This window comes from Chelonia mydas, chromosome 2, assembly GCF_015237465.2.
Source record: "Chelonia mydas isolate rCheMyd1 chromosome 2, rCheMyd1.pri.v2, whole genome shotgun sequence".
Lineage (NCBI taxonomy): Eukaryota > Metazoa > Chordata > Testudines > Cheloniidae > Chelonia > Chelonia mydas.
In genome coordinates, this window is record NC_057850.1 from 98,406,625 (window position 1) to 98,432,824 (window position 26,200).

At 39.6% G+C, this 26,200-nt stretch overlaps 1 protein-coding gene across 3 annotated transcripts in view; it reads left to right on the top strand.

Annotated features, from left to right (window-relative positions):
• The window catches only part of TSHZ1 (teashirt zinc finger homeobox 1), a 97,370-nt gene that overhangs the window by 47,089 nt on the left and 24,081 nt on the right, over nt 1-26,200 (top strand). For 2 of the 3 annotated variants that reach the window (XM_043539977.1, XM_043539976.1), the window contains one exon: nt 6,390-10,510. The exons of the other annotated variant lie outside the window; for it this stretch is intronic. In XM_043539977.1, coding sequence (XP_043395912.1) covers nt 6,390-9,565 — 3,176 coding nt within the window. In that variant the 3' untranslated portion in view covers nt 9,566-10,510. Of the gene's footprint in view, nt 1-6,389; nt 10,511-26,200 lie in introns of those variants that run through there. 3 annotated transcript variants of the gene reach the window in all.

A 26,200-nucleotide genomic window follows, 5' to 3' on the forward strand; every position in this document is an offset into this window, starting at 1 on the left:
TGGAAGTTAATGAATCTAGTAGCAGAGAGAACATTATTGAGACTGGATAATATGATCTAACAGCTTTTCCTCTTCTTATCCTCCCTGTAAAGAATGTATGGAAGTCAGTTATGTGGCATGATTCTAACATCTGTCCTACCCCATAATGGTAATTTGTATAAGTAATGGAAACAGGTTAAATACTTCCATTCTAATGTTGCCAGCAGGGGCGAAAATGAACATTTCAATGAAATAATCTCGACAGAGCAGGGAGAGGAGGGGTGGATGGACTGATTCATCTCCAGCTCTCTTTGGTGATCCGAACACTAATGAGAATGCTTGAATGTATAGTTTATCAGATAGAGGAGGAAAAGCAAGTACATTTCTCAGATTAGAATCGCTGTGAAAATACACCCGCATGCAAGCTGCTTCTGTCTCCAATTGCAAAGGTTGGCTAATAATTTGCAGCATTCATTCCAAGGGGAATAGATGGTGGGTAAGGGGAGGCAGAGAAGGAGGTGAGGAATCTTTCTGTTGGTTTTTAATGGGTTGCCTTTAAGGTTATCATTCAACTTGCTCGAAGCACAGAGGTCATTCTTGTTTCAATACCTTATCTACTTTTTAGACCCATTATATTAAAATTACAAGGGAAGCAGTGCTAGCATTTTGCCCCCTATTTTCTTGCAATTATAAATGAAAGACACAAACCACTAGAGTAGGTCCTTTGGTTGCCTGAGAGGCTGTACTGCTCTTCAGCAATTGTTGTGACTACCCCATTTTTTGGCACTGTAGTGACATTGTAAAATATATACATATATATATAAACATACACAAATATATTTCTTGGATCTTTGTTATGATTCTTAGTGAGAACTCATATGTTCTAATTTGGAAAATTTTCAAATCCTCCAGCAGGTATCTTAACGCCTTACAATGTGGGCTTTTGGATTCTCTTTTGTGAATCTCTAATAATATTATACTCTGAAAATATATTGGTAAATATATACACTATCTGTCTATCTGTCTATCTAATCATATTTTTGAGGTGTGAAAGGTGCTTTCACATAAGTGCAAGTCACCCCCACTCGGGAACCTGGTTCATGCCAGATGACAGTACAGAATTGTGGAAACTTCAGCTGCTGTTTTCTATTGGATGGATAAACATCAGATGCTGTGAAAACACACCTGTTGTGTGCTGAATTGTGATGGTTCATAAAGATACCAGATTTATTTTGTCCCCGGTTAGGCCTATTCAACAAAGAACTTTATGCCCAAGCCCTGTTCAGCAAAACACTTAAACACATACTTAAGTCTCATTGATTTCAATGGGACATAAGCATATGCTTAAAGATATGCACATAGTTGAGTGTTTTACTGAATTGGGGCCTTAAATACTTCGATATTTTTTCCTTACAGTTATATTTTGATCCATTATTGTCTGGCCTTGATAGAGTTTTCACTCTACAGTTATCACTTTTTGCCATTCGTAAAATAATGTTTGAATACTACAATCCTTTTTATAAATGGAAAAGTATATCTAGGCTAGAGAGAAATTCCTTCAGAAGTACTGGGCTAAGGATTAAGAAATTATTTTATATATTTTTCATGAAAAAATATAATGGTTTTAAAACCATTTATATATTTCCAGTGTGTGTTTGCCTCTTCAGACAATGGATGTGTATTTATAGTGTAAACTTTCTCACTGAAGCAAACACAATGTGCTGTACCACTAACATGTTCGATATATAGCGCCTCATGTCCACTTACATTAGAATGCACAGATTTTAATGCTGTTCAGAGATGACAGTACATCTATGGGGAAACATTGGCATCCAGAAGGCACATCTTGTGGGCAAGAAATATTAACAAGGTTTAGTAAAAAGAAAAGCAGACCACTTCCAATCGCTAGTTATTTCTTCCTGTGTCTGTAATTTGATGATTTTTTTTCAGAGAGAGAGGGATTGGCAACATTATGCACTAAAATATCTTCTGCTTTGGGTATAGTGAAGTTGCTGGAGATGAATTTTTATTGCTGCTCTGTATATTTCTGTGTGGTTGCAGGACACACATGTAAACCAGTATCACAGTTTGCAACATCTTTGTAGGTGCAGGAAGTGTATGTAGAAGGTTGATGGGAGTTGTTTTAAGATTTTAAAAAAAAATGACTGGAATCTTTCTGTCCATTTGTCTGTCTGTTATTTTTAAATAGAGAGAGAAAATCTCAGTTTCTCTGTTTTATTTGAGTTAGGATAATAGCACTTTTCTATACAAATAACTGTGGAAAGAGAATTCCAATGCCTACTTATTCATCAGATTTCCCTGGGGGAAATTTTAGTAAATATATATTTTTGAAAAGTAACAACTTTGTCTTTATTTTCTGTTTTTCTGTAATATCTGTGATAGAAAACTTCTGGACTAGAAAATTTCATTGACCTTGTGAAATATCATATTCTGTTGTTTGTATTAATATTCTTACTAGAAACATTATTAAAGTCCTGAATAAAAAGTATTGTATTTATCTCAACAATAATCAGAGGGTTTCAATGAAATAGTTTCTAATGGTAATCATATAAGTTAAAACAATTCAAATAAACTACCATATTACCTAATGTGCATTGTGTGTGTGTATGTGTGTGTTTGTTTAGAAATTATTTATAATAACTGCATGCGTGTGTGTGTGTGTGTGTGTGTGTAGATATTTACATATATATAAAAATTTGGATTGTTTTCAGGATCTGATTTTAAATTTTGAAAGAAAGGAAAATCATCGTTAAGGCAGAAAGTTCTCTGTCCACTTTCTAGCTAGGTATTTCAGTATATGTTGGCATGTAAAAGAACTCACCCTTGTAGTAGTCTCAGTAAAAACTAAGAGTAAGAAAGAAGGTGAAAGATGGAATTTCATTTTAACACTCAGGTTCTTTGTTTTAGTGGGTTAGCACCAGACATTTCACGTAACTTAAACATTTTTTGGTGTAGTTTAACTCCCTTTCTGGTGGAAATAAAAGAAACTTCCCCACCAATCAACAGTGTATGAGAATCGACACGAAAGATCATCATAAATTAAACAGAAAAAATATATATAATTTGGATCAGTTATCACTTACATATAGAAACTAATTTGAAGCAGGTATTTACAGTAATTACTAAAAATGTAATTTTTTTACCACTTTTGAAAAATAATAACAACCTACTGGACCAGTCATGCAGATTGTTGATCTGTAGCACTGATCTGCAACTTGAAGAAGTTAGTCATGTTTATTAAAACATTGGATTAAATTATCAGCTATTGTAAATTGGCATAGCTCAGTTGAAGTTACTGGAGCTACATTAATTTATACCAATTGAAAATATGTCCCATTAAGTTTCAGCTCCTCCATAGTAACTGTCAGTCATTAATAGCTCATATTTTTATATGTAAAGAAAAAATGCCAGAAGGGCCTAGTCTATGTTATGCACTGTGAGCCTGGAAATTTTAATTTAGAAAAACACTATCAGAGAAAAAAAGGTTCCAGATTCCATAATTGTCTATATTTGCCCTCCTATAAAATGCTTTCTTTTGCAGTTATAAATACCTGAAAACAGGAATGTATTATGCGAGTGCTGACAGACTCTGAACTACAGCTGTGCTAGTGGATTCCGCTACAACACACACACACACAATTTAAAATTATAAAAGTAACAGCATTACAAGGCTATAATACATTGTGGGCCCTTCGTGACATTCTTGTGTTAACACTGTAAGAGCTGAGGTTTTTACAGAATAAATGAATAGTAGTTTTTTCTTTCTTTTTCTTTGTTGGAGAACATCATCCTTTCTGGTTCCCTCTGAGCCTTTTCTCCAGCTTCTTCTGTTTTGCCCGGTCTCCTCCTCCTCCTCCTCCTCCCTGATACCGTTACATACTTTTTAAATAAAAGGCTTGTGGCTCAGCTACCCTTTTAATAAGACTTTACCTGAAACTGTGTCATTTTTAACTTGTAACTGTTTTTAGTAAAACAAAAGTATCTCCAGAGATAAGAATGAGACAGGCAGTTATAGACTGGGTAGAGGGTTGAGGAGGACATGATAAGGAACAGGACTACAGTGGTAGGGGGATGGAAGTGGATGAGTCACATGTCCCCTTGTCTTGAAATATGGGGCTATAGTTGTGCAGGGAGTGTATTAGGATTCTACTGTAAACCTAGAAGTGTCACATAGTGATTGTAGATACTATTGTTCTGTAAAAACAAACATTTTAAATAGTCTTCCTGTTAAAATGGGAGGACTAAATTTTGATTTTTTAAAGGGGAAAAATTCTGGAAATGAAAGAATTAGCAAACGCTTGTGGAAAATGGCACAAATTGTATTAATACCTAACAACTAAAACTTCCTAGGGTGATAAGTGAATTTTATTTTATTTGTTTCTTTTTTTTCATATCACATTGGAGCAGAAGTGCCTTTTTCTGGCTTTCTTTCAACCTTTCTTCCTGCAAGGGAATTGCACACATTTCAGGATGGCTCTGTGCACAATTCACCCAACGTAAAAATATTTTTTTTCCATGTCAGAAAGCTGTTCTCAACCCATGTTTATTTTCTACTTTGACTTGCACATAAACTCACCTACATTCCACAACCAAGGTGATTTTTCTGGCCAAGTGCTTCTTTTATAAATGTGGAGGCAAAAGTGTACATGTATGTTTTCTACTATACAATGAAAATGTACATTTATCACCTAGGTTGGGGCGGGCAAACTTTTTGGCCTGAGGGCCACATCGGGTTTCCAAAATTGTATGGAGGGCTGGTTAGGGGAGGCTGTGTCTCCCCAAACAGCCAGACATGGCACAGCCCCCACCTCATATCCGACGCCCTGCTTCTCACCCCCTGATGGCTCCCCCAGGACTCCTGCCCCATCCAACCCTTTCTGTCTCCTGACGGCCCCCCTGGGACTCCTTCCCCATCCAGCACCCCCTGCTCCCTGTTCCCTGACCGCCCCCGGAACCTCCACCCCTGACTGCCCCCCGCCATCCCATCCAACCCCCCTCTACTGCCTGACTGCCCCCCCCCCCGGGCTCCTGCCCCATCCAACCCCTCTGTTCCCCCCCCCGTCCCCTATCCACACCCCGACCCCTGATCACCACCACCAACTCCCCTGCCTCTATCCAACCCCTTCTGCCCCCTTACCGGGCTGCCTGGAGCACTGGTGGCTGGCGGCGCTACCGCCACGTCGCCCAGAGCACCAGGTCAGGCCACGGCTCTGCAACTGCACTGCCTGGCTGCCCAGAGCCGCCCAGAGGGGGGACAGCGGGGGAGGGGCCGGGTGCTAGCCTCCCAGGCCAGGAGCTCAGGGGCCAGGCAGGAGGGTCCTGCAGGCCGGATGTGGCCCGCAGGCCATAGTTTGCCCACCTCTGACTTAGGTGCATGTAAGCCACTTTTGTGAATTGGGCCCTTGGAGTAAATGTATTTTGATATAGTGGCATCTGCTCATGAATATCACATTTGCTAGCTTAAAAAATAGTTTGATACAGATGAACATGTAATTTGTAGAGTTTCACCAGATGGCAATACAATAGCAAAGTTTGATATTTACTGTAAGCCAATAATCAATGTAGTGTTACGTTTTATGTTTAGTGCTTCTAAATATTCAGCTCACTCATTTTATTTTATTTTTAGCTACCAATGGCTCTTGCCAAAATAGTAATGTGGCACCCATGCCATGTTATAGTGTAGGGGGATACAAAGTATCTCCTGTTCATACAGAACAATAATAATTGTTATCCTATGTTGTCCTCTTTAAGTCAGTTTACCATTTAAATGTTATATTAAAAAATGCTCTATGCCAGTGAAAGCCAAGAGCTGTGAGATTACGTCACTCTCTAATGAACCCAATGCAACAAGCCACCAGGAATCTCCTCAATAATTGACCTGACACTTTTGCCAAGTATGGCTCCATTAGAGTCAGTTGTCTGCAACTGATTTTGCCAAGGAGATTGCCTTTGAGGGTGCAGCTGAGGTCAATTTGCTACAGGTCTTCAGCAAATGGGATCGGTCCAGTCAGTGATTCTAAGAACCTAGGTTCAACCTCACACATCTGCTTTGTACACACATAATGTATCTCACTGCCTGACTACTGCTCTATTTAATTACTCTTGTATTGAGGAGAGGAATCAGCTTAATGCTTTTTAAACATAACGATGGTGACTATTGTGGTACTGTCTGTCGCACCTTACTCTACTAGCATAAAAATTAATACTACCTATTAAGAGTTAAGGTTGAAGTTAAGTTAAGGGTGTACAGGTTGAGTGTGTAAGTGGTGGGGATGTGTTGTTTGTACCTTTAAAATTTGGCCTCATCATTAACGTGTTTAGTCTAAGAGATGGCAGTGATATAAAATGTGCGCATTCCATAACTGTGTCTTGTTTTTCTATATTTTAAGCATATGTTCCTGAGGAGGAATTGAAGGCAGCGGAAATAGATGAAGACAGAGTGGAGGATGACGGGCTATCTCTAGACATCCAGGAGAGTGAGTATTTGTGCAATGAAGAAACAGAGATCAAAGAGGCTCAAAGCTACCAGAACTCCCCAGTCAGCACTGCAACTAATCAAGATGCAGGCTATGGTTCGCCGTTTAGTGAAAACAGTGATCATCTGGCCCATTTCAAAAACACTTCCTCTCAAGAAGAGAAAGAGGATCATCAGTGCACAGACAATGCTTCCTATCCACAGGACAGCTTGGCACAAATAAAAGCTGTGTATGCAAATTTACTCTCAGAGTCTTGCTGGTCCAGTTTAGCTTTGGACTTAAAGAAATCCAGTCCAACTACCAGCAACAATGACATCAGCCAGAATGAAAACACCACCAATTGCAATGCTAATACCAACACCCACAGTACCAGTACCAACACTAGTACCAGTACTAGTACGAGTAACTGTAATACTAGTAACAGTAACAGTGGTGGCTCAGGTTATGACTGGCACCAAGCTGCATTAGCTAAAACTTTGCAGCAGACTTCTTCATATGGACTTCTCCCAGAGCCTAGTCTGTTCAGCACAGTTCAGCTTTACCGGCAAAACAATAAACTCTATGGGTCTGTGTTCACCGGTGCTAGTAAATTTCGATGCAAAGACTGCAGTGCAGCCTATGACACACTGGTGGAGTTAACAGTGCATATGAATGAAACTGGACATTACCGTGATGACAACAGAGATAAAGAATCTGAAAAGACCAAACGGTGGTCAAAGCCTAGAAAACGTTCACTTATGGAAATGGAAGGCAAAGAGGATGCTCAAAAAGTGCTGAAATGCATGTACTGTGGGCATTCATTTGAATCTTTGCAAGACCTGAGTGTCCATATGATAAAAACAAAGCATTACCAGAAAGTGCCTCTGAAGGAACCAGTACCAGCCATCACTAAATTGGTCCCTTCTACCAAAAAGCGAGCACTTCAGGACTTAGCTTCACCTTGTTCACCTGAGCCACCAGGGATCACTGCAGAGGGTGCATTGAGTGAGTCTGCAAAGGATCAGAAAACTGCCAATCCCTATGTGACTCCAAACAATCGCTATGGCTATCAAAATGGTGCTAGCTACACTTGGCAGTTTGAGGCCCGTAAAGCCCAGATATTGAAATGCATGGAATGTGGCAGTTCTCATGACACGTTGCAGCAACTTACTGCTCATATGATGGTCACTGGTCATTTTTTGAAGGTGACCAACTCCGCCTCGAAAAAAGGAAAACAACTAGTGTTGGACCCTGTGGTGGAGGAAAAGATACAGTCCATACCTCTGCCACCCACCACCCATACGAGACTACCAGCCTCCAACATTAAAAAGCATCCTGATTCTCCAGCTGGGTCTACAAACTCTGAGGAGAAGAAGGACCCAGAAAAGGAAAAGGTGGTTGTCACTGAAACAGACAGAAAGATAAAAGAGGAGAGTGAGGACTCTACGGAAAAATTTGAGCCAACAACTTTATATCAGTACCTCAGAGAGGAGGATCTGGATGACAGTCCTAAAGGTGGAATAGACATATTGAAATCCCTTGAGAACACAGTGACAACAGCTATCAGCAAGGCTCAGAATGGAGCACCTTCCTGGGGAGGATACCCCAGCATTCATGCAGCTTACCAGCTACCGGGAACAGTAAAGTCCCTACAACCCACAGTGCAGAGTGTTCAAATGCAGCCATCCTATGCCAGTAGTGTAAAATCACTGTCGTCGGAACACAGTGCACTCGTCCATTCCCCAGGTAGTCTCACACCCCCACCTCACAAGAGTAATGTGTCTGCGATGGAGGAGCTGGTGGAGAAGGTTACAGGTAAAATCAATGTAAAGAGGGAAGAAAAACCTGCAGAGAAAGAGAAGAGTTCTCCCGTTAAACCAACATCACCTGCTGCTAAAGAAAACAAAGACTTTCCAAAATCAGAGGAAATAAACAACAAACAGCAGCAGAAAAAGAGTCCCAATGCAGAAGTTCAGAAGGTCAAAAAGGACAGTCCAGCTGAAGCTCATACTCCAAATGGTACAGAGCCACTCAAAGCAAAAGTCGCAAATGGCTGTAATAATTTAGGAATCATCACAGATCATTCGCCTGAGCCATCTTTCATTAACCCATTGAGTGCTTTACAGTCCATTATGAATACCCACCTAGGCAAAGTTTCTAAGCCAGTAAGCCCCTCCTTGGACCCTTTGGCCATGTTGTACAAAATTAGCAACAGTATGTTGGACAAACCTATTTACCCGACCACTCCGGTCAAGCAGGCTGATGCCATCGACCGGTACTACTATGAAAACAGTGATCAGCCCATTGATTTAACCAAGTCCAAAAGCAAACCTCTTGTTTCCAGTGTGGCTGACTCTGTCTCTTCTCCTCTAAGGGAGAGCGCCCTAATGGATATTTCTGATATGGTGAAAAATCTCACCGGGCGTTTGACACCCAAGTCTTCGACTCCGTCTACTGTGTCAGAGAAGTCGGATGCTGATGGAAGCAGTTTTGAGGAAGCTCTGGATGAGCTGTCACCAGTACACAAGAGGAAAGGCAGGCAGTCCAACTGGAACCCTCAGCATCTTCTGATCCTTCAAGCACAGTTTGCTTCCAGCTTGAGGGAGACACCAGAAGGCAAATATATTATGTCAGACCTCGGTCCACAGGAGCGGGTACACATCTCTAAGTTTACTGGTCTTTCCATGACCACAATTAGCCACTGGCTGGCCAATGTGAAGTATCAGTTAAGGAGGACAGGTGGAACTAAGTTTTTAAAGAACCTAGACACAGGACATCCTGTTTTCTTTTGCAATGATTGTGCCTCTCAATTCAGGACTGCTTCTACATACATAAGTCACTTAGAGACACATTTAGGGTTTAGTTTGAAGGATCTGTCAAAGTTGCCACTAAATCAGATTCAAGAACAGCAGAATGTTTCAAAAGTCCTCACGAACAAGACTTTGGGCTCACTTGGAATTTCTGAGGAGGACTTGGGATCCACATTCCAGTGTAAGCTCTGTAACCGAACTTTTGCAAGCAAGCACGCAGTCAAACTGCACCTTAGTAAAACACACGGCAAGTCCCCAGAGGACCATCTGATCTATGTAACTGAGTTAGAAAAACAATAGCGTCCAGGTAAGCAGCTAGGTATGCAAGTGACCATGGGAACATTGCACTAAACTTCTTCATAGTACTGCACTAGGCCTGACCTGAGCCTCTGAAATCAGTCTTACTTTTGTTGCTGAACTGCCTATCTGGACCTTGGTTTTTCTTACACTTATTTTGTAGTTATATTTATATGCTCTTTGTCTGATCTGTGCATGGTGGTTTTTTTTGCTTTGTTTTGGTTTTTTTGTGAGTAAAAGTCTGACCTTTATTTTCAACATCTGTCCTTGATGTTAAGCTATCTTTTGTAGAATATAGTGGGAGACACTATTGAGAGACATTAATTTAGCAGTAAAGAAAGACACAAAGAACAATGATAAAAAGACATCCTAAAATTGCAAAGTTGCCATGACAATAAAGGTCACAGAACCCAGTAGTGTCAAGTTTTAACCCTCGAAGAACTGTAATAGCATTTCTGTGCCTTTCCAAATAATTAAATAAATAAAGAGGCTTAAAGGGATTTCATTCAAATCAAAGCTATGTCAAAAACAAAATGTACTAAAGATTTTTTTTTTTAAATTGAATGAGCATTTTTTAACGCAGAACTGGTTTGTGGAGAAAAGATGCATGCAGTTCTTGGACGAAGGAAAGCTATCTAGTACTCACGGGGTTAGGAAGCCACAACTGTAAGAGTTTAATAATAATAATAATAAAAATAATAAAAATAAAAATAATATAAAATAGCAAACCAAGTTGCCACTATGCCCAAACCCTCTGGATGCTGAAAATTGCCACTTTTTTGGCAAAAAAAAGTATGCAAGCTCTTGTTTAAAAAAAAAAAAGTGTAAAAATGCTTTTTTTCCCTGTAAAATACTGCAGTTTATAGTTATTTACAAATGTTAAGCTTTGGTACAAGCTCACCTTTCTATAGTGTGCTGCATTGGTAAATGAAAACAAAAAACAAAACATAAAAAGGGGCAAATGTTGGATTCCATTCCTTGTAAATTGCCAGCATCAGCTTAAAAAAATACATGTTACATATCGTACCATTTTAAACTGTTTAACTTTCTTTGTACCTTCTGGCTGTATGCTTTCTCTTTTAACTTTTTATATTGTCATTTTATATTCGACTTCTGTGTATATAATGTAAAACCACACTTTTTGAATAAAATTTAGTTCCTGCAGCTTGATTTAAATAGAGAAATTTTACTGGCACCTGCATCTTTCCAGATGCATGTACTTAAAGGAACTATCTGACAAAAATAAATAAATAAAAATAAAGCAAGCAATGCACTATGAATTATACATTTTGATGTTTTATCATTAATATTGTACAGTACATTTTGGTTCACACAATTAAATCCACTGTTTTCTCAAGTGTAAAATAAACCCACATGCAGTTCTTGATTTACATACATTGTCATGTCATCATTATTTTGCCTTTGAGGTATTGTTCAAGCAATAAGAGGTATCACTTATGCAATCAACCAACAAACATATATTTGAAATAATCTCTTCACGATCTGTATGCTGACATATTTTGTTCTAAGCCATAAGTATTAATAACCTCTTAAAGTATACTTGCAGTAAGTTACCCTCCTACAGATACAAAATCATTGTGATTTTATTAATTAGTAATGGGCATTCTATTGATCACTGAAGTGTAAGACGGGCTGAGAATCTTTTGCCATGTTAATCTTGTGCTGTGTAAATGTACTTGGAACCATTTTTGCTGTGTATTCAGAGCCCACTGATGAGCCCCTTCCTCAGGCAAAATTCCTTTTGACTTCATCAGGAGTTTTGGCTGAGTAAGATGCTGTGGCTTAAGCTCCCATTGTCCTTTGGATACTGTGGTACTTGCCTTTCCTGCAGCTATGAAGACCTCTGAGGCTTTGACACCAGTTCTTACTTACAGTACAAGAAGACAGACCTGTGTTTCTCTGTACTTTTTAAATATTACATTTTGAGGTAAGCTGAGCACAGTCGTATGAGGTGTTTCTCTTAATCTTTATTTCTGTTCTGTTGAATGCAGATGTCATTTAGAATGTAAAAGAGAGCTGTCAGGGCCTTCAGTGCTCTATCTCATGAGTTCTATGACACTTACAGTAAGTGAAAGCCTGGGATCCACTATCCATACACATTTTGGAGGGGCTATTAAATGTGAGGCCCGTTGGGGGTTTGCTTTCACATAGTATTATTGACACTGTTGTTATAGGTGTATTTCTATCCCCTTTTCTTAATTCTTCACAAATTATTTTTTTTAAAATTGAGACTTCTGTTTTCAGCTTAATTCTGTTTCTTATTTTTACATTATTTACAGTCCCCGTAACAGCCAAGCATTGTTCTGTATCCTGTAATGATTTCAGAAGAGCCTAGCAGGTCCAGGTCAGCTATATTTACATAGTATTTCTACTAGTGCAGAAGAATGCCATAGGGGTCTGTTAAATTTTCTTTACTTTCTTCACTGATAAATACCTATGTCCTTTAGGGGATCCAGCCATTTAGGCATTTCAGTTCAATTACTGGATGATTATGTACTTTGGGCCCAAGGGGTGGTGAGGAAAAATAACAATTAGGCCTTTCCATAATAACCCTTTGAAGTTTTGTTTACTTTACCACAGGCCTGCAAACATATGATTATAGGATATACTGTATTGCAGTACAATAGTAGGAATAGTGAGTGAGAAGGTTGAAAAGGGAGAAATAATACATCTAAAGTGGGTTCAAATCTAATGTAAATCCATTAAAACTCATTTTGAAACACTGCATGCAAATTAAGTTCTCTGCACTCCCTTGAGAGGTGTTTAGGGCATGGTCAAGGCTGTTTCAATTCTGATAGTTATAGGATTTTTAATATAGAGACTGAGATTGAATGGATTAAATAGATTATAAACTAGCTAACTGATAGATCTAAAAGATGGGGAAACATCATCGAGCGGGTGTGTTTCTACTGGGGTTCCACGTGAATCTGTTCTTGAGCCTAGGCTATATAACAGTTTTGTCAATGATCTGGAAGAAAACAAAATCGTTACTGATAAAGTTACCAGATGATGCAAAAGATGAGGGAGTGGTAACTAATGAAGAGGACAAGTCACAAGTACAGAATGATCTGGATCGCTTGGTAAACTAGGCACAAGCAAACAATATGTGTTCTAAAATGGCTGTATGTAAATGTATATACTAGGAGCAAAGAATGTAGGCCATACTTACGTGCTGGAGGACTCTATCCTGGGAAGCAGTGACTCTGAAAAGGATTTGGAGATCCTGGTGCAAATCAGCTGAACATAATCTCCAAGTGCAACACTGAGGCCAAAAAGACTACTGTGATCCTTGGTTGCATAAACAGGAATCTCAAGGAGGAGTACAGAGGTTGTTTTACCTCTTTATTTGGCACTGGTGATAGACTCAAGGAGCTCAATCTGTTTAGTTTAACAAAAGAGAAGGTTAAGGTGGATTTTGATTGCAGTCTATAAGTACCTATGTGAGGAACAAATAATGGGCTCTTCAAACTATCAGAGAAAGGTATAACACAATCCAGTGGCTGGAAGTTGAAGCTAGACAAATTCAGACTGGAAATAAGGCATAAAGTTTTACAGGTGAGAGTAATTAATCACTGGAAAAATTAACCAAGAGTTGTAGTGGATTCTCCAATGCTGACAATATTTAAATCAAGATTGGATGTTTTTCTAAAATATATGCTCTTTTAAATTATTTTGGGGGAAGTTCTATGGCCTGTGTTATACAGGAGGTCAGGCTAGATGATCACAGTGGTCCCTTCTGGCCTTGGAATCTATGAATCGATGACTCATCATTCAAGCCTGGCCCTGTACAAAGTCTGTTTAGAATAAATTAGCAGCTGTCCCCTGTGACTGAGTTGATGTAACATTTTGTACCATAGAAATGGTGTGTGTGATGTTTGAATTCTCGGATTTTTTGACTCATCTAACAAAAGGACACAGAAAAAAAAGCAATATGATCTTTAATCTTTTCAATGGTGGCCCTTGATTGAGTATTGTATTTCCAAATGAATTCTTTTTTTATTGAGTAAAAGTAATATGCAATTAGTTTTTTTTCTTTTAAATTTTTGATGCTAGAAGCATGCAGATCAATTCTCTTTTCATTTCATAAAGCGAAGGTAAGTTTGTACTATTCTTAATAACAGCAGCTACTGTATGGAAGTGACCTGCACAACCTTTCAGAACCACTCATGAAGAAAGGAAGCTGTAAGGGCCTCAGGGACTGTGTACATACTGTAAGCTTCTATTTTTATTCTGTTAAACATTCAAAATCTATTGTGTCTATTTCTTTTCCAAGACCTGTGCAGCCACATTTTGTCAACAATACATTTTTAGTGTTTACATTTCTCCAGTTATCTGTTCTCACAAGTGAAGGTCTTGGTTTGTCTATTTTGCAAGTTGGGTTTTGTATCCTATGTACTTCCTTTTATTATTATTTTCAGGTTGATGCAAACCACTGTGTTGCAAGTTTCAAGAGGTAACTATCTGCTAAAGTCAATCCTGAAGGGATGGGAATGGTTTTTGTTTTTGTTTTTTTTAAATAAAATACCAGTTGGTTATATAGTCACTTATGTAGTCTACAACATGATTTTGTTATAGTTTCTCTAGGTAACTATGTTGGTGGATAAGAGCCCAGACATAATCAGTCCTTGCAGTTGAAAACACTAAGAATACAAATATATTCAAGTACAGTGGAACAAAAATGCAGGAATTAAACTTAAATTAAAATGATTAATCTACAAAGTATCAGATTTTGCCTACAGCCAAGCCATTTTGAAATATGAGCTTGTCAAATCTCTTAAGCTAAACAAGGTTGGCCCTGGTTAGCGTTATGGATGGGAGACCTCCAAGGAAAGCCCAGATTTTGTGGGAGGTGGTTTTAAAAACTCAGTAGGTGGCACTCTTCTCTCTGACTCAGTACTGAATAGTGAACTACTCTCCCAGCATGGTGTTAGGAGGCTGTGGGAGTTGCCATCTGTTCGCTGAAAATAAAACAGAATTTCTTTTTAACCACTTACACGAATAGAATGTTATCCCCAATTTCTTGACCAGATTCTAATTTGAGTAACTCTTCTCTCAAAAAGAACAGGAGGACTTGTGGCACCTTAGAGACTAACAAATTTATTTGAGCATAAGCTTTCATGAGCTACATCGGACGCATTCCGATGAAGTGAGCTGTAGCTCACGAAAGCTTATGCTCAAATAAATTGTTAGTCTCTAAGGTGCCACAAGTCCTCCTGTTCTTTTTGCGGATTCAGACTAACACAGCTGCTACTCTGAAACCTCTCTTCTCTCAATGTAGGCTTTGTCTACACTGTCCCAGGGGCTGAGAATAGCAGTGTGCACCAGAATGCTGTGCTGTAACTCCCCCATGTGGGCTCTGCAGGCATGAACTAAAAGGTTCCTAGTTCATATTAATGTAATCCTATTTGAAGAGGAATATGTTAATGCGAACTAGGAACCTTTTAGTTTGTGCCTGCAGCATCCACACGTGGGAGTTGCACCACAGAATATAGGGGCACGCTACTTTTCACACACACTGTAGTCCATACTGCAGGGCTGTGTAGACAAGAACATAAGAATGGCCATACTGGGTCAGACCAAAGGTCCATGTAGCCCAGTATCCTGTCTTCCAACAGTGGCCAATGCCAGGTGCTCCAGAGGGAATGAACAGAACAGGTAATCGTCAAGCGATCCATCCTCTGTCGCCCATTCCAAGCTTCTGGCAAACAGAGGCTAGGGACACCATCCCTACCCATCCTGGCTAATAGCTATTGATGGACCTATCCACCATGAACTTATCTAGTTCTTTTTTGAACCCTGTTATAGTCTTGGCTTCACAACATCCTCTGGCAAGGAGTTCCACAGGTTGACTGTGTGTTGTGTGAAAAAAATACTTCCTATTGCTTGTTTTAAACCTGCTGCCTATTAATTTCATTTGGTAACCCCTAGTTCTTGTGTTATGAGAAGGAGTAAGTAACACTTCCCTATTTACTTTCTCCACACCAGTCATGATTTTATAGACCTCTATCATATGCCCCCTTAGTCGTCTCTTTTCCAAGATGAAAATCCCAGTCTTACTAATCTCTCCTCATATGAAAGCCGTTCCGTACCCCTAATAATTTTTGTTGCCCTTTTCTGACCCTTTTCCAATTGCAATATATGTTTTTGGAGATGGGGTGACCACATCTGCACACAGTATTCAAGGTGTGGTGAACCATGGATTTATATAAAGGCAATATGATATTTTCTGTCGTATTATCTATCCCTTTCTTAATGATTCCCAACATTCTGTTCGCTTTTTTGACTGCCGCTGCACATTGAGTGGATGTTTTCAGAGAAATATCCACAATGACTCCAAGATCTCTTTCTTGGGTGGTAACAGCTAATTTGTACTTTTATATGTATAGTTGAGATTAAGTTTTCCAGTGTGCATTACTTTGCATTTATCAACATTAAATTTCATCTGCCATTTTGTTACCCAGAATTGTGATCCCTTAAATTCTTTCTCCTCTTACAACTGGATGCCGAATCCTTCACTTTATGTTTTGTGTAATGTTGCTGTGCGCTCTTAAGTAGTTTCTGTGTTCTGCCCCAGTGGTAGCTGCATGTCTATAATTGACATACTTGAGAGGCCTTTGGGATGAAAGCAGTCCTATAAATGGAAGGTGGTATTATCATGAATTTAGTCAAATAATACACAAAAGCCTGTAGGGCTGTCAAAGGGTGGGGGTATTTATGAGTATATCTACTCAGCAATAAAAACCCGGTTATGAGTTTGAGCCCAGGTCAACTGACTTGGGCTCGAGTTGCGGGGCTAAAAATAGCAGCGCAGACTTTCAGGCTCAGGCTGGCACACAGACCCCAAGACCCTCCCAGCCTGCTGACTTTCAGAGCCTGGGCTCCAGCCCGAGCCTAAATGTCTACTCTGCTACTTTTAGCCTTGCGGCACAAATCATGCAAGCCCGAGTCAGTTGACCCAGGCTGTTAGACTTGGGGTGGGTCATTTTTTGCTGCCAGGTGGGAGGGTCCCAGAGCTAAGGCTGCAGCCTTTTAGGTGGAGCTCTGTGAACCCAAGTCAGTTGGCATGGGCCAGCCGTGGGTTTTTAATTGCAGAGTAGACATAGTCCTAGAGCCCACATGCAGCAACGAGGATTAAAATAATGGGGGACAAAAAGGGGGTGTTGATGTTTAACTATGAATAACAGGAGTCTCTCACATATGTGTAAACAATATTTTCATAGTCATCATTATCTCTTCTGAAGTTGGCTTTACAATGGTAACAACGTCCATTAGCCATGTATCAGTGTTCACAATGCTAACCTGTTGGTTCGAAGATACTCAAAATTGGTTTGAGACTGGGACTTTTCACTAAGCTACTGTCAAAAACAGAGCCAAATGGTGATATGAGGTCCCTTCAACTGGACCAAGACACATTCTTCACAAAATGATGCTAACCCTAGAGCATCTGTATCATCTAAATAAGTTTGTGAAGTCTGAAATGCTTCATTCATATGGCATTTGTTACATTGCTCTTCACAGTGGTATTTCATCTTATATAAACCATAAGGGAATGTGATCATTGCAAGTGACTCCTTGTATCAGTTAATGCCCCAGTCTGATTTGTTTACTGTGGCCTGTAATTGATTATTACCTAGGTTTTAAAAAGTACAGCATGGAAGGGAAACTAATGCATTAGAAACGCATTGGATGAAATTCTGGCTGCATTGAAGTCAATGGCAAAACTCCCACTGACTTCAGTGGGGACAGAATTTCATCCGCTATAATTAAAATAAAAATACCCCCATTCATTTCACCCCATTCTCCATTGGAATAAGGTCATGTGTTGAAGCACTGCACTTTAATCAACAAACAAGTAGATATTAACTAAGTTTATCATAGTATAACAACTCTTCGTGTCTTCTCAAAATATGTTGATCTCTTTTAAACGTGTGTGTGTAGCATATATATGTATAAAAATAATATTATACGGTTCTTGACACTGAATAATTTTAAAGCAACATTACCTTTGTTCTCTGACCCACAGCAGAACAGAGCTCACCCTCTCGTACAGCAGGGCTTATGTTCTTGTCTAATTAAAAACAGATAATTCTAGGTGACACTGGAATTTATAATAAATAATTAGCCAAAAGTTTTAGGACACCATAGAAAACCTGTAGGGTCTAAGTTATAATTATCTGATTTAAAATGTGATAATCTCTGTTTTGACCTTTATTATACAAGAATCTCTTTCTAAGTAGGAACACAGGAGCTTAAGCAATAATTATGCCTCTGTTTTGCTGCTTTAGCAAACTAATGTATGGCCCTAAAGGCTTACCTAGTTTGCACTTTTAATACACTTATTATTGTTTGAACACTGTCAGTATTGTCTTCCCTATAAGATACACAGAAGACTTTTTTATTGTTGTTGTTGTTATTATAATATCATGTACTTAAATTGCAGTAGCACCCAAAATGTGCTAAGTACTTCCCAAACACTGAGGAATCCATGCTCCCTGCCCTCTGAAGATTACAATTTGAAACCCTAGTTCTGCACTGGGATCGGCAGCATCTGTGCAGCCACCTGTATGAGTCTGACTGGATAGTAGAATAAGGGCTAAAGTAGCTAGAGTGATGATGGCTCTCTCATTTCGAGCCCAGTTGCCCCTCTACCCAGCCATAGATTCATTCTTTTTTTTTAAATTACCCTGCTCTCTTTTAATTTTTTAAAAATTTCTTTTGTGTTTTAAAACATATTTTTAGTTGAAACTTTTATTAGTCATTTCCCAACTTCACTTTTATTACGTTAGCTCAGCCAAGCTTTTGACAAACTTATTAGTGTTGAGATTTTTGCATGGATCTCCACCAAAATTACTTATCCTTTAAACCAAAAGCCATCTAGGCTAATGGACACAAAGCAATATTAATATATTGACTTCTACTATGTTTAATTATTTTACTGTTGGAGTAAGATACAGTCCCTGCCCAGAAGACTTGACAGTCTAAAACTCTCTTGATTTGTCATTGAATGCCTTAGCCCCTAGACCAGATTCTTCATCGTACTATTCTGCCCCAAGAGTATGATCATTTAAAGAGGATAAACAGCCCAGTCTACATATACAGAGCACCAATATATCCTGGGATTGGAAGATCCAATGTCAAATTGGGAGCAGATTTTTAAAAAATGTATTCACTGGTGGACTTGTGGGTGTTACGTCAGTTTGTATTAATCTTCCTGAGCAATTCAATTTCATTATATCTTATTATACGTCATCATGTCCAGCATCCCTTTACCTTTTCAGAGACACTCCAGATTCCAGAGTGCTGAGATCAAATGTTGGTCCTGCTTAATTTATTTGGAATCAGGGGGTTTTGCATTTCTGAATGGCATGAAAAAATCTTGGAATTGGACACAGTTTTTCTCAGATGTACGTGTACAGATTGGGTCACATACCATTTTCCATCATTCCTTTCTGCAATTAGTGGAGACCAGTGATGTAAAATTCTGAAGAGGAAGCTGAATATATAAATCCATTAGGAAAAGGTGGGTTTTCTGATTCCCATACAAAATAATAAACATATTCACGCATACAGAGATAATGGGATTTACTCTGAACATTTCTGGTGTCAGTTCTTTCATTATTCTTCTGTTAAAACTAATGTGAACATTTAAACTTAGTTTGTCACTGCAACATTCCAAAGTGTAATATCTTATTTGTTGTCATGGAAGCATTGTTACAAGCTCAGTGTCATAAAAACAAAATAAAAGGCACCAATCAGCCATAAGAACTGGCACAGTGGTTCAAGTCACCATCATTCTGCACCTTCTGAGGAGGAAAACAAAACTTTTTAAGGGAGCTAAGGTTTATACTTTCAGATGACCACTTCAACAGCACGAGCTTTATACTCAATCAATAAAGTGACTTTCCTCTTAAGTGCTGACATAAGAATGGCCATACTGGTCAGATCAATGGTCCATCTAGCCCATTATCCTGTCTTCTGACAGTGGCAGGTGCTAGATGCTTCAGGGGGAGTGGACAAATCTATCCCCTGTCATCCAGTCCCAGCTTTTAGCAGTCAGACGTTTAGGGACACCCACAACATGGGGTTGCATTCCTGACTGTCTTGGCTAGTAGCCATTGGTGGACCTATCTTCCATGTACTTACCCTTTTTTGAACCTAGTTATACTTTTGGCCTTCACAGCATATCATGGCAATGAGTTCCACAGGTTGGTTGTGTGTTGTTTGAAGAAGTACTTCTATATGTTTGTTTTAAACCTGCTGCCTATTAATTTCATCAGGTGACTCCTGGTTCTTGTATTACGTGAAGGAATACATAACGTTTCCTTATTCACTTTCTCCACCCCATACACTATTTTATAGACCTCTATCATATCCTTCCTTAGTCCTCTCTTTCCTAAAATGAACAGTCCCAGTCTTTAAAACTCTTCTCATATGGAATCTGTTCCATAATTCTAATCATTTTTGTTACCCTCTCAATACTTTTTTCCAATTCTAATATATCTCTTTTGAGCTGAGGAGACCAGTACTGCATGCAGTATTCAATGTGTGGGAGTACTGTGGATTTATATAGTGGCATGATATTGTCTGTCTTATTATCTGTCCCTTTCCTAATGGTTCCTTACATTACTTTGCATTCATCAACACTGAACTTCATCTGCCATTTTGTTTTCCAGTCACACAGTTTTGTGAGATCCCTTTATAACTCTTCACAGTCTGATTTGGATTTAACTATCTTGAGTAATTTAGTATTGTCTGCAAACTTTACCACCTCACTTGTTAACCCTTTTTCCAGATAATTTATGAATATGTTGAAGACCACTAGTCCCAGTACGGATTCTTGGGGGATGCTGCTATTTTCCTCTCTCCACTATGATAACCAAACATTTCTTCCTACCCTTTGTTTCCTATCTTTTAACCACTTACTGATCCAGGAGAGGACCTTCCATCTTATCCCTTGACAGCTTATTTTGCTTAAGAACCTTTGGTGAGGAAACTTGTCAAAGACTTTCTGAAAGCCTAAGTACGCTATATCCACTGGATCACCCTTGTCTATATGTTTGTTGATACCCTCAAAGAACTCTGTTAGATTAGTGAGGCATGATTTCCCTTTACAAAACCCATGTTGATTCCTCCCCTACATATGTAGTTAATTCAGGCATTTTATAATTCTGTTCTTTACTATAGTTTCAACCAATTTGCCTAGTACTGAAGTTAGGCTTATCTGCCTGTAGTTGCTAGGATCGCCTCTTTAGCCTTTTTAAAAAATCAGCGTCACATTAGCTATCCACCAGCCATCTGGTACAGAGGTTGAGTTAAGCAATAGGTTACATACCATAGTTAGTAGTCCTGCAATTTCATATCTGAGTTCTTTCAGAACTCTGGTCTTGGTGACTTAATACTGTTTAATTTATCAATTTATTCTCCAACCTCCTCTATTGACATCTGAATCTGGGACAGTTCCTCGGATTTGTCACCTAAGAAGTATGGCTCAAGTGTGGGAATCTCCTTCAGATCCTCTACAATGAAGACCAATGCAAATAATTCATTTAGCTTCTCCACAATGGCCTTATCTTCTTTGAGTGCTCTTTTAACACTGTGGTCATCCAATGGCCCTACTGATTGTTTGGCAGGCTTCCTGCTTCTGATGTACTTAGAAGAAATTATTGCTGTTTGTTTTTGTGTCTTTTGCAAGCTGCTCTTCAAATTCTTTTTGGCCAACCTAATTATACTTTTACACTTGACTTGCCAGAATTTATACTTCTTTCTATTTTCCTCACTAGGATTTGACTTCCAAATTTTAGAAGATGTCTTTTTGTGTCTTTTATTCTGTTTAGCCATTGTGACATTTTTGGGTCCTCTTACTGTTGTTCTCATTTTTAATTTGGGATATACATATAGTTTGAGCCTCTATTATGGTGTTGTTAAAAAGTTTCCATGCAGCTTGCAGGCATTTCACTCTTTTGAGCCTCCTCCTGTTTGCATCGTTCACCTTTTTGAAGTTAAATGCTACTGTGGTGGGTTTCTTTAGTATTTTCCACCGTACAAGGATGTTAAATTTAATTACATCATGGTGACTGTTACTGAACAATTCTACTGTATTCACCTTTTGGACCAGATTTCACTTAGTCCTAAATCAGGAATTGCCTCTTCCCTTGTGGTTTCCAGGACTAGCTCTCAAAGAAGCAGTCATTAATGGTGTAAAGAAATTTTCTGCATCCCGTCCTGAGGTGACGTATACCCATTCAATATGGTGATAGTTGAAATCCCCCATTATTATTGGGTTTTCTGTTTTTGTGCCCTCTCTAATCTCCGTGAGCATTTCACAGTCACAGTCTAGTGGTCAGTAGTATATTTCTACTGCTATACTCTTATCATTCAAGCATGGAATTTCTGTTTCATTTAAGATTTTTACTCTATTTGACGCTATGTTTTCTTTCACATATAGTGCTACTCCCCCATCAGAATGACCTACTTTGTCATTCTTTTATATTTTCTACCCTGACATCACTGTGTCCCATTGATTATCATCGTTCCACCAAGTTTCTGTGGTGCCTATTATATGAATATCCTCATTTAATACCAGGCACTCAAGTTCACCCGTCTTAGTAATTAGATGTGTTTACATTTGTATACAAGCACTTATAAAACTTGTCAATATTTAGTTGTCTGTGTTCATGTGATGTAATTGAATGGGACTCTTTTTCTTTTGACTGTTTCGCTTCAGTTCTACCTTTCCTCTATCCTTTCCTCTTTATGTAGCCCCTTTAATAAATCCTCCCCTAAGGGATGTGTCTGTCTGAACAGTGCGCTCCTCCACTGCTGTCGGCTTTCCCCCAGCCCTTGGTTTAAAAACTCCTCTACAACCTTTTTAATTTTAAATGCCAGCAATTTGGTTCTGTTTTGGTTTAGGTGGAGCCCATCCTTTCACCAAAGGTCCCCCAGTTCCTAATAAACCTAATTCCCTCCTAACCTAATTTCAGAGAATGCTACCATGCAGGTCCTGAACTTTAATCTCTTACCTACCAGGTTAAATTTGGCCTCCAGGATCTCTTGGTATCTACATGTACCACGACCACTGGCTCCTCCCCAGCACTGCACATAAGCATATCTAGATGTCTCAAGAGGTCTGCAACCTTTGTACCCAGCAGGCAATTCACCGTGCAGTTCTCCTGGTCATCACAAACCCAGCTGTCTATATTTCTAATAATTGACTCCCCCATTACTATTACCTGTCTCTTCCTAATGACTGAAGTTTCCTCCCCCGAAGAGGTATCTTCAGTACGAGAGGATACCATGACATCATCTGGAAAGAGGATCCCAACTAAGGGACTGTTTTTCTGCATTCCAGCTTGATGTCCTCCTTCCCTGAGACTTTTATCTTCCTCAACAGTGCAGAGGCTAACAAACCGGGGGTGGGACTGCTCTACTGCGTTCTGGAAAGTCTCCTCTATGTACCTCTCTGTCTCCCTTAACTCCTCAGTTCAGCTAATCTGGTCTTTAGAGCCCACACTTGGTCTTTGAGTGCCATTGGTTGCTTGCACTAATTGCCCACATACACCATCTGCCCACAATTGTACATGCTGCATTCAGTGCAATAAACTGGATAGTGCCCACTCTACTGCTAGACCTCTGCTTACATTATTTTTAATCTTGCAGGGTTTTTTGTTTTGTTTTGTTTTTCCTTTGTGTTTGGTTCTTTGTTTTTTTCCTTTGGGGGGGTGGATATTGGTTTAAGTTTATTAAGTGTATCTGGTTCTTACTCTTCCGCTCTAAAACTCCCCTGTTCATTAACTCTTCTAACTGTTTAGGAGCTGTCTTTTTAAACCCCTGAGTTAGCCCGCCCCTCATCAAGGGACCCTAAAGGGATTAGGGATCACAGGGATGGCAGGGTAAAGCTCTCAGCCTTGCCAAGCTGACCACTAGGCTCAGTACACAGTCACCAAAACAGACCACACTATAAACTTCAGTAAAGCAGGAACAAGCAAGCAAACTAGCCCACAACAACAAACAAACAGACAACAAACTCTCCCCAAGGGTCACATAGTTGCTTCTCCTTCACCTGGAGAATGCCCTGACATTGGGTTCAGAGCAGTCTTTTAGCATCTCATTTCTTACTGTTTATAAAAGTGGAGGTGTAGCATTGTAGATTGTTTTCACTGTATATAAGTGCTTGTCTACATGGGAATGTTATAGCCATATAAGGTAGGGTCAGAAGTTAAAATGCTATAGTTATATGAATCTAAGTCCCTGTGGGGACACTTTGGTTCTGGTATAAGAGGGCTTTTTCTGGATATAGTTGATGTGACTTTGGAAGCAGTTTAAGCCAAAATGAAAAAAAAAAGCTACTCTTGTTTTAGTATGGCAAATGCTGTGTGAGGATCTCTGCTGAGTAAGGATTTGAATCAACTGAATGAGGCATGAACTTTCAATTGCAAAGATGACTGGGAATTTGGAAAACCTCAAACAAGAAGTAGTAGAAAGGACGAAGGAGTGACTAGAAATGAGGAGTGAAGATCAGCAGTGATAACAGCTGGCAGATGGCTCTGCAAATCTGCTTTAGGAAGAAACGTGGTTTGGAAATGCACAGTGCCAAGAAGCAAGGACTGGAGGATCGGTGTTAAGAGAATAAACTGCTTGGCAATCAGCAAGAGAAGAAGGGACGGTGATCTTGAAAAGCTAGAACTTAGTGGTGTGAGAACTTGGAGGTTTGGAGGCCTTTAGAAATAAGGATGCAGTGACTTAAGCTCAGTTGAAATTTTCATTGAGAAATGTGAGCACTGGTGTTTGTGAGTGATGTTTGGTAGGTTCTTTGGGTGACAGCTGTTGCAGGAGTCTTGGAGTAAGGAGGAGGAGAATTCTGTTTCAGGGGTACTTTGCAGTGAGGGAAAATGAGGATTTAGGATTTGTAGTGGAGAAGTGAGGATTGGAGTTGCTTAATGAAGCCTGCGGAGCTCAATAGGGAGGAGGGATGAGAACTGGTAACTGTTCATTAAGGCAAGTTTCAGAGTAGCAGACGTGTTAGTCTGTATCCGCAAAAAGAACAGGAGTACTTGTGGCACCTTAGAGACGAACAATTTTATCTGAGCATAAGCTTTCGTGAGCTACAGCCCACTTCATCAGATGCATAGAATGGAACTTATAGTAAGAAGATATATATACATACAGAGAACATGAAAAGGTGGAAGTAGCCATACCAACTGTAAGAGGCTAATTAATTAAGATGAGCTATTATCAGCAGGAGAAAAAAACTTTTGTAGTGATAATCAAGATGGCCCATTTAGACAGTTGACAAGAAGGTGTGAGGATACTTAACATGGGGAAATAGATTCAATATGTGTAATGACCCAGCCACTCCTAGTCTCTATCCAAACCCAAGTTAATGGTATCTAGTTTGCATATTAATTCAAGCTCTGTAGTTTCTCGTTGGAGTCTATTTTTGAAACTTTTCTGTTGCAAAATTGCCACCTTTAAGTCTGTTACTGAGTGGCCAGAGAGGTTGAAGTGTTCTCCTACCGGTTTTTGAATGCTATGATTCCTGATGTCAGATTTGTGTCCCTTTATTCTTTTGTGTAGAGACTGTCCAGTCTGGCCAATGTACATGGCAGAGAGGCATTGCTGGCACATGATGGCATATATCACATTGGTAGATGTGCAGGTGAACGAAGCCCTGATGGCGTGGCTAATGTGATTAGGTCCTATGATGGTGTCACTTGAATAAATATGTGGACAGAGTTGGCATCGGGCTTTGCTGCAAGGATAGGTTCCTGGGTTAGTGTTTTTGTTGTGTGGTGTGTGGTTGCTGGAGCATATTTGCCTCAGGTTGGGGGGCTGTCAGTAAGCGAGGTCTAGTCTGTCTCCCAAGATCTGTAAGAGTGAGGGATCATTTTTCAGGATAGGTTGTAGATCTCTGATGATGCGCTGGAGAGGTTTTAGTTGGGGGCTGAAGGTGACAGCTAGTGGCGCTCTGTTATATTCTTTGTTGGGCCTGTCCTGTAGTAGGTGACTTCTGGGTACTCTTCTGGCTCTGTCAATCTGTTTTTTCACTTCAGCAGGTGGGTATTGTAGTTTCAAGAATGCTTGATAGAGATCTTGTAGGTGTTTGTCTCTTGTCTGAGGGATTGGAGCAAATGTGGTTGTATCGTAGAGCTTGGCTGCCGACAATGGATCGTGTGGTGTGTCCTGGATGGAAGCTGGAGGCATGTAGGTAAGTATAGCGGTCAGTAGGTTTCTGGTATAGGGTGGTGTTTATGTGACCATCGCTTAATAGCACAGTAGTGTCCAGGAAATGGACCGCTTGTGCAGATTGGTCTAGGCTGAGGCTGACGGTGGGATGGAAATTATTGAAATCATGGTGGAATCCCTCAAGGGCTTCTTTTCCATGGGTCCAGATGATGAAGATGTCATCAATGTAGCGCAAGTAGAGTAGGGGCCTTAGGGGACGAGAGCTAAGGAAGCGTTGTTCTAAGTCAGCCATAAAAATGTTGGCATACTGTGAGGCCATGCGGGTACCCATAGCAGTACTGCTGACTTGAAGGTATATATTGTCCCCAAATGTGAAATAGTTATGGGTGAGGACAAAGTCACAAAGGTCAGCCACCAGGTTTGCCGTGACATTAT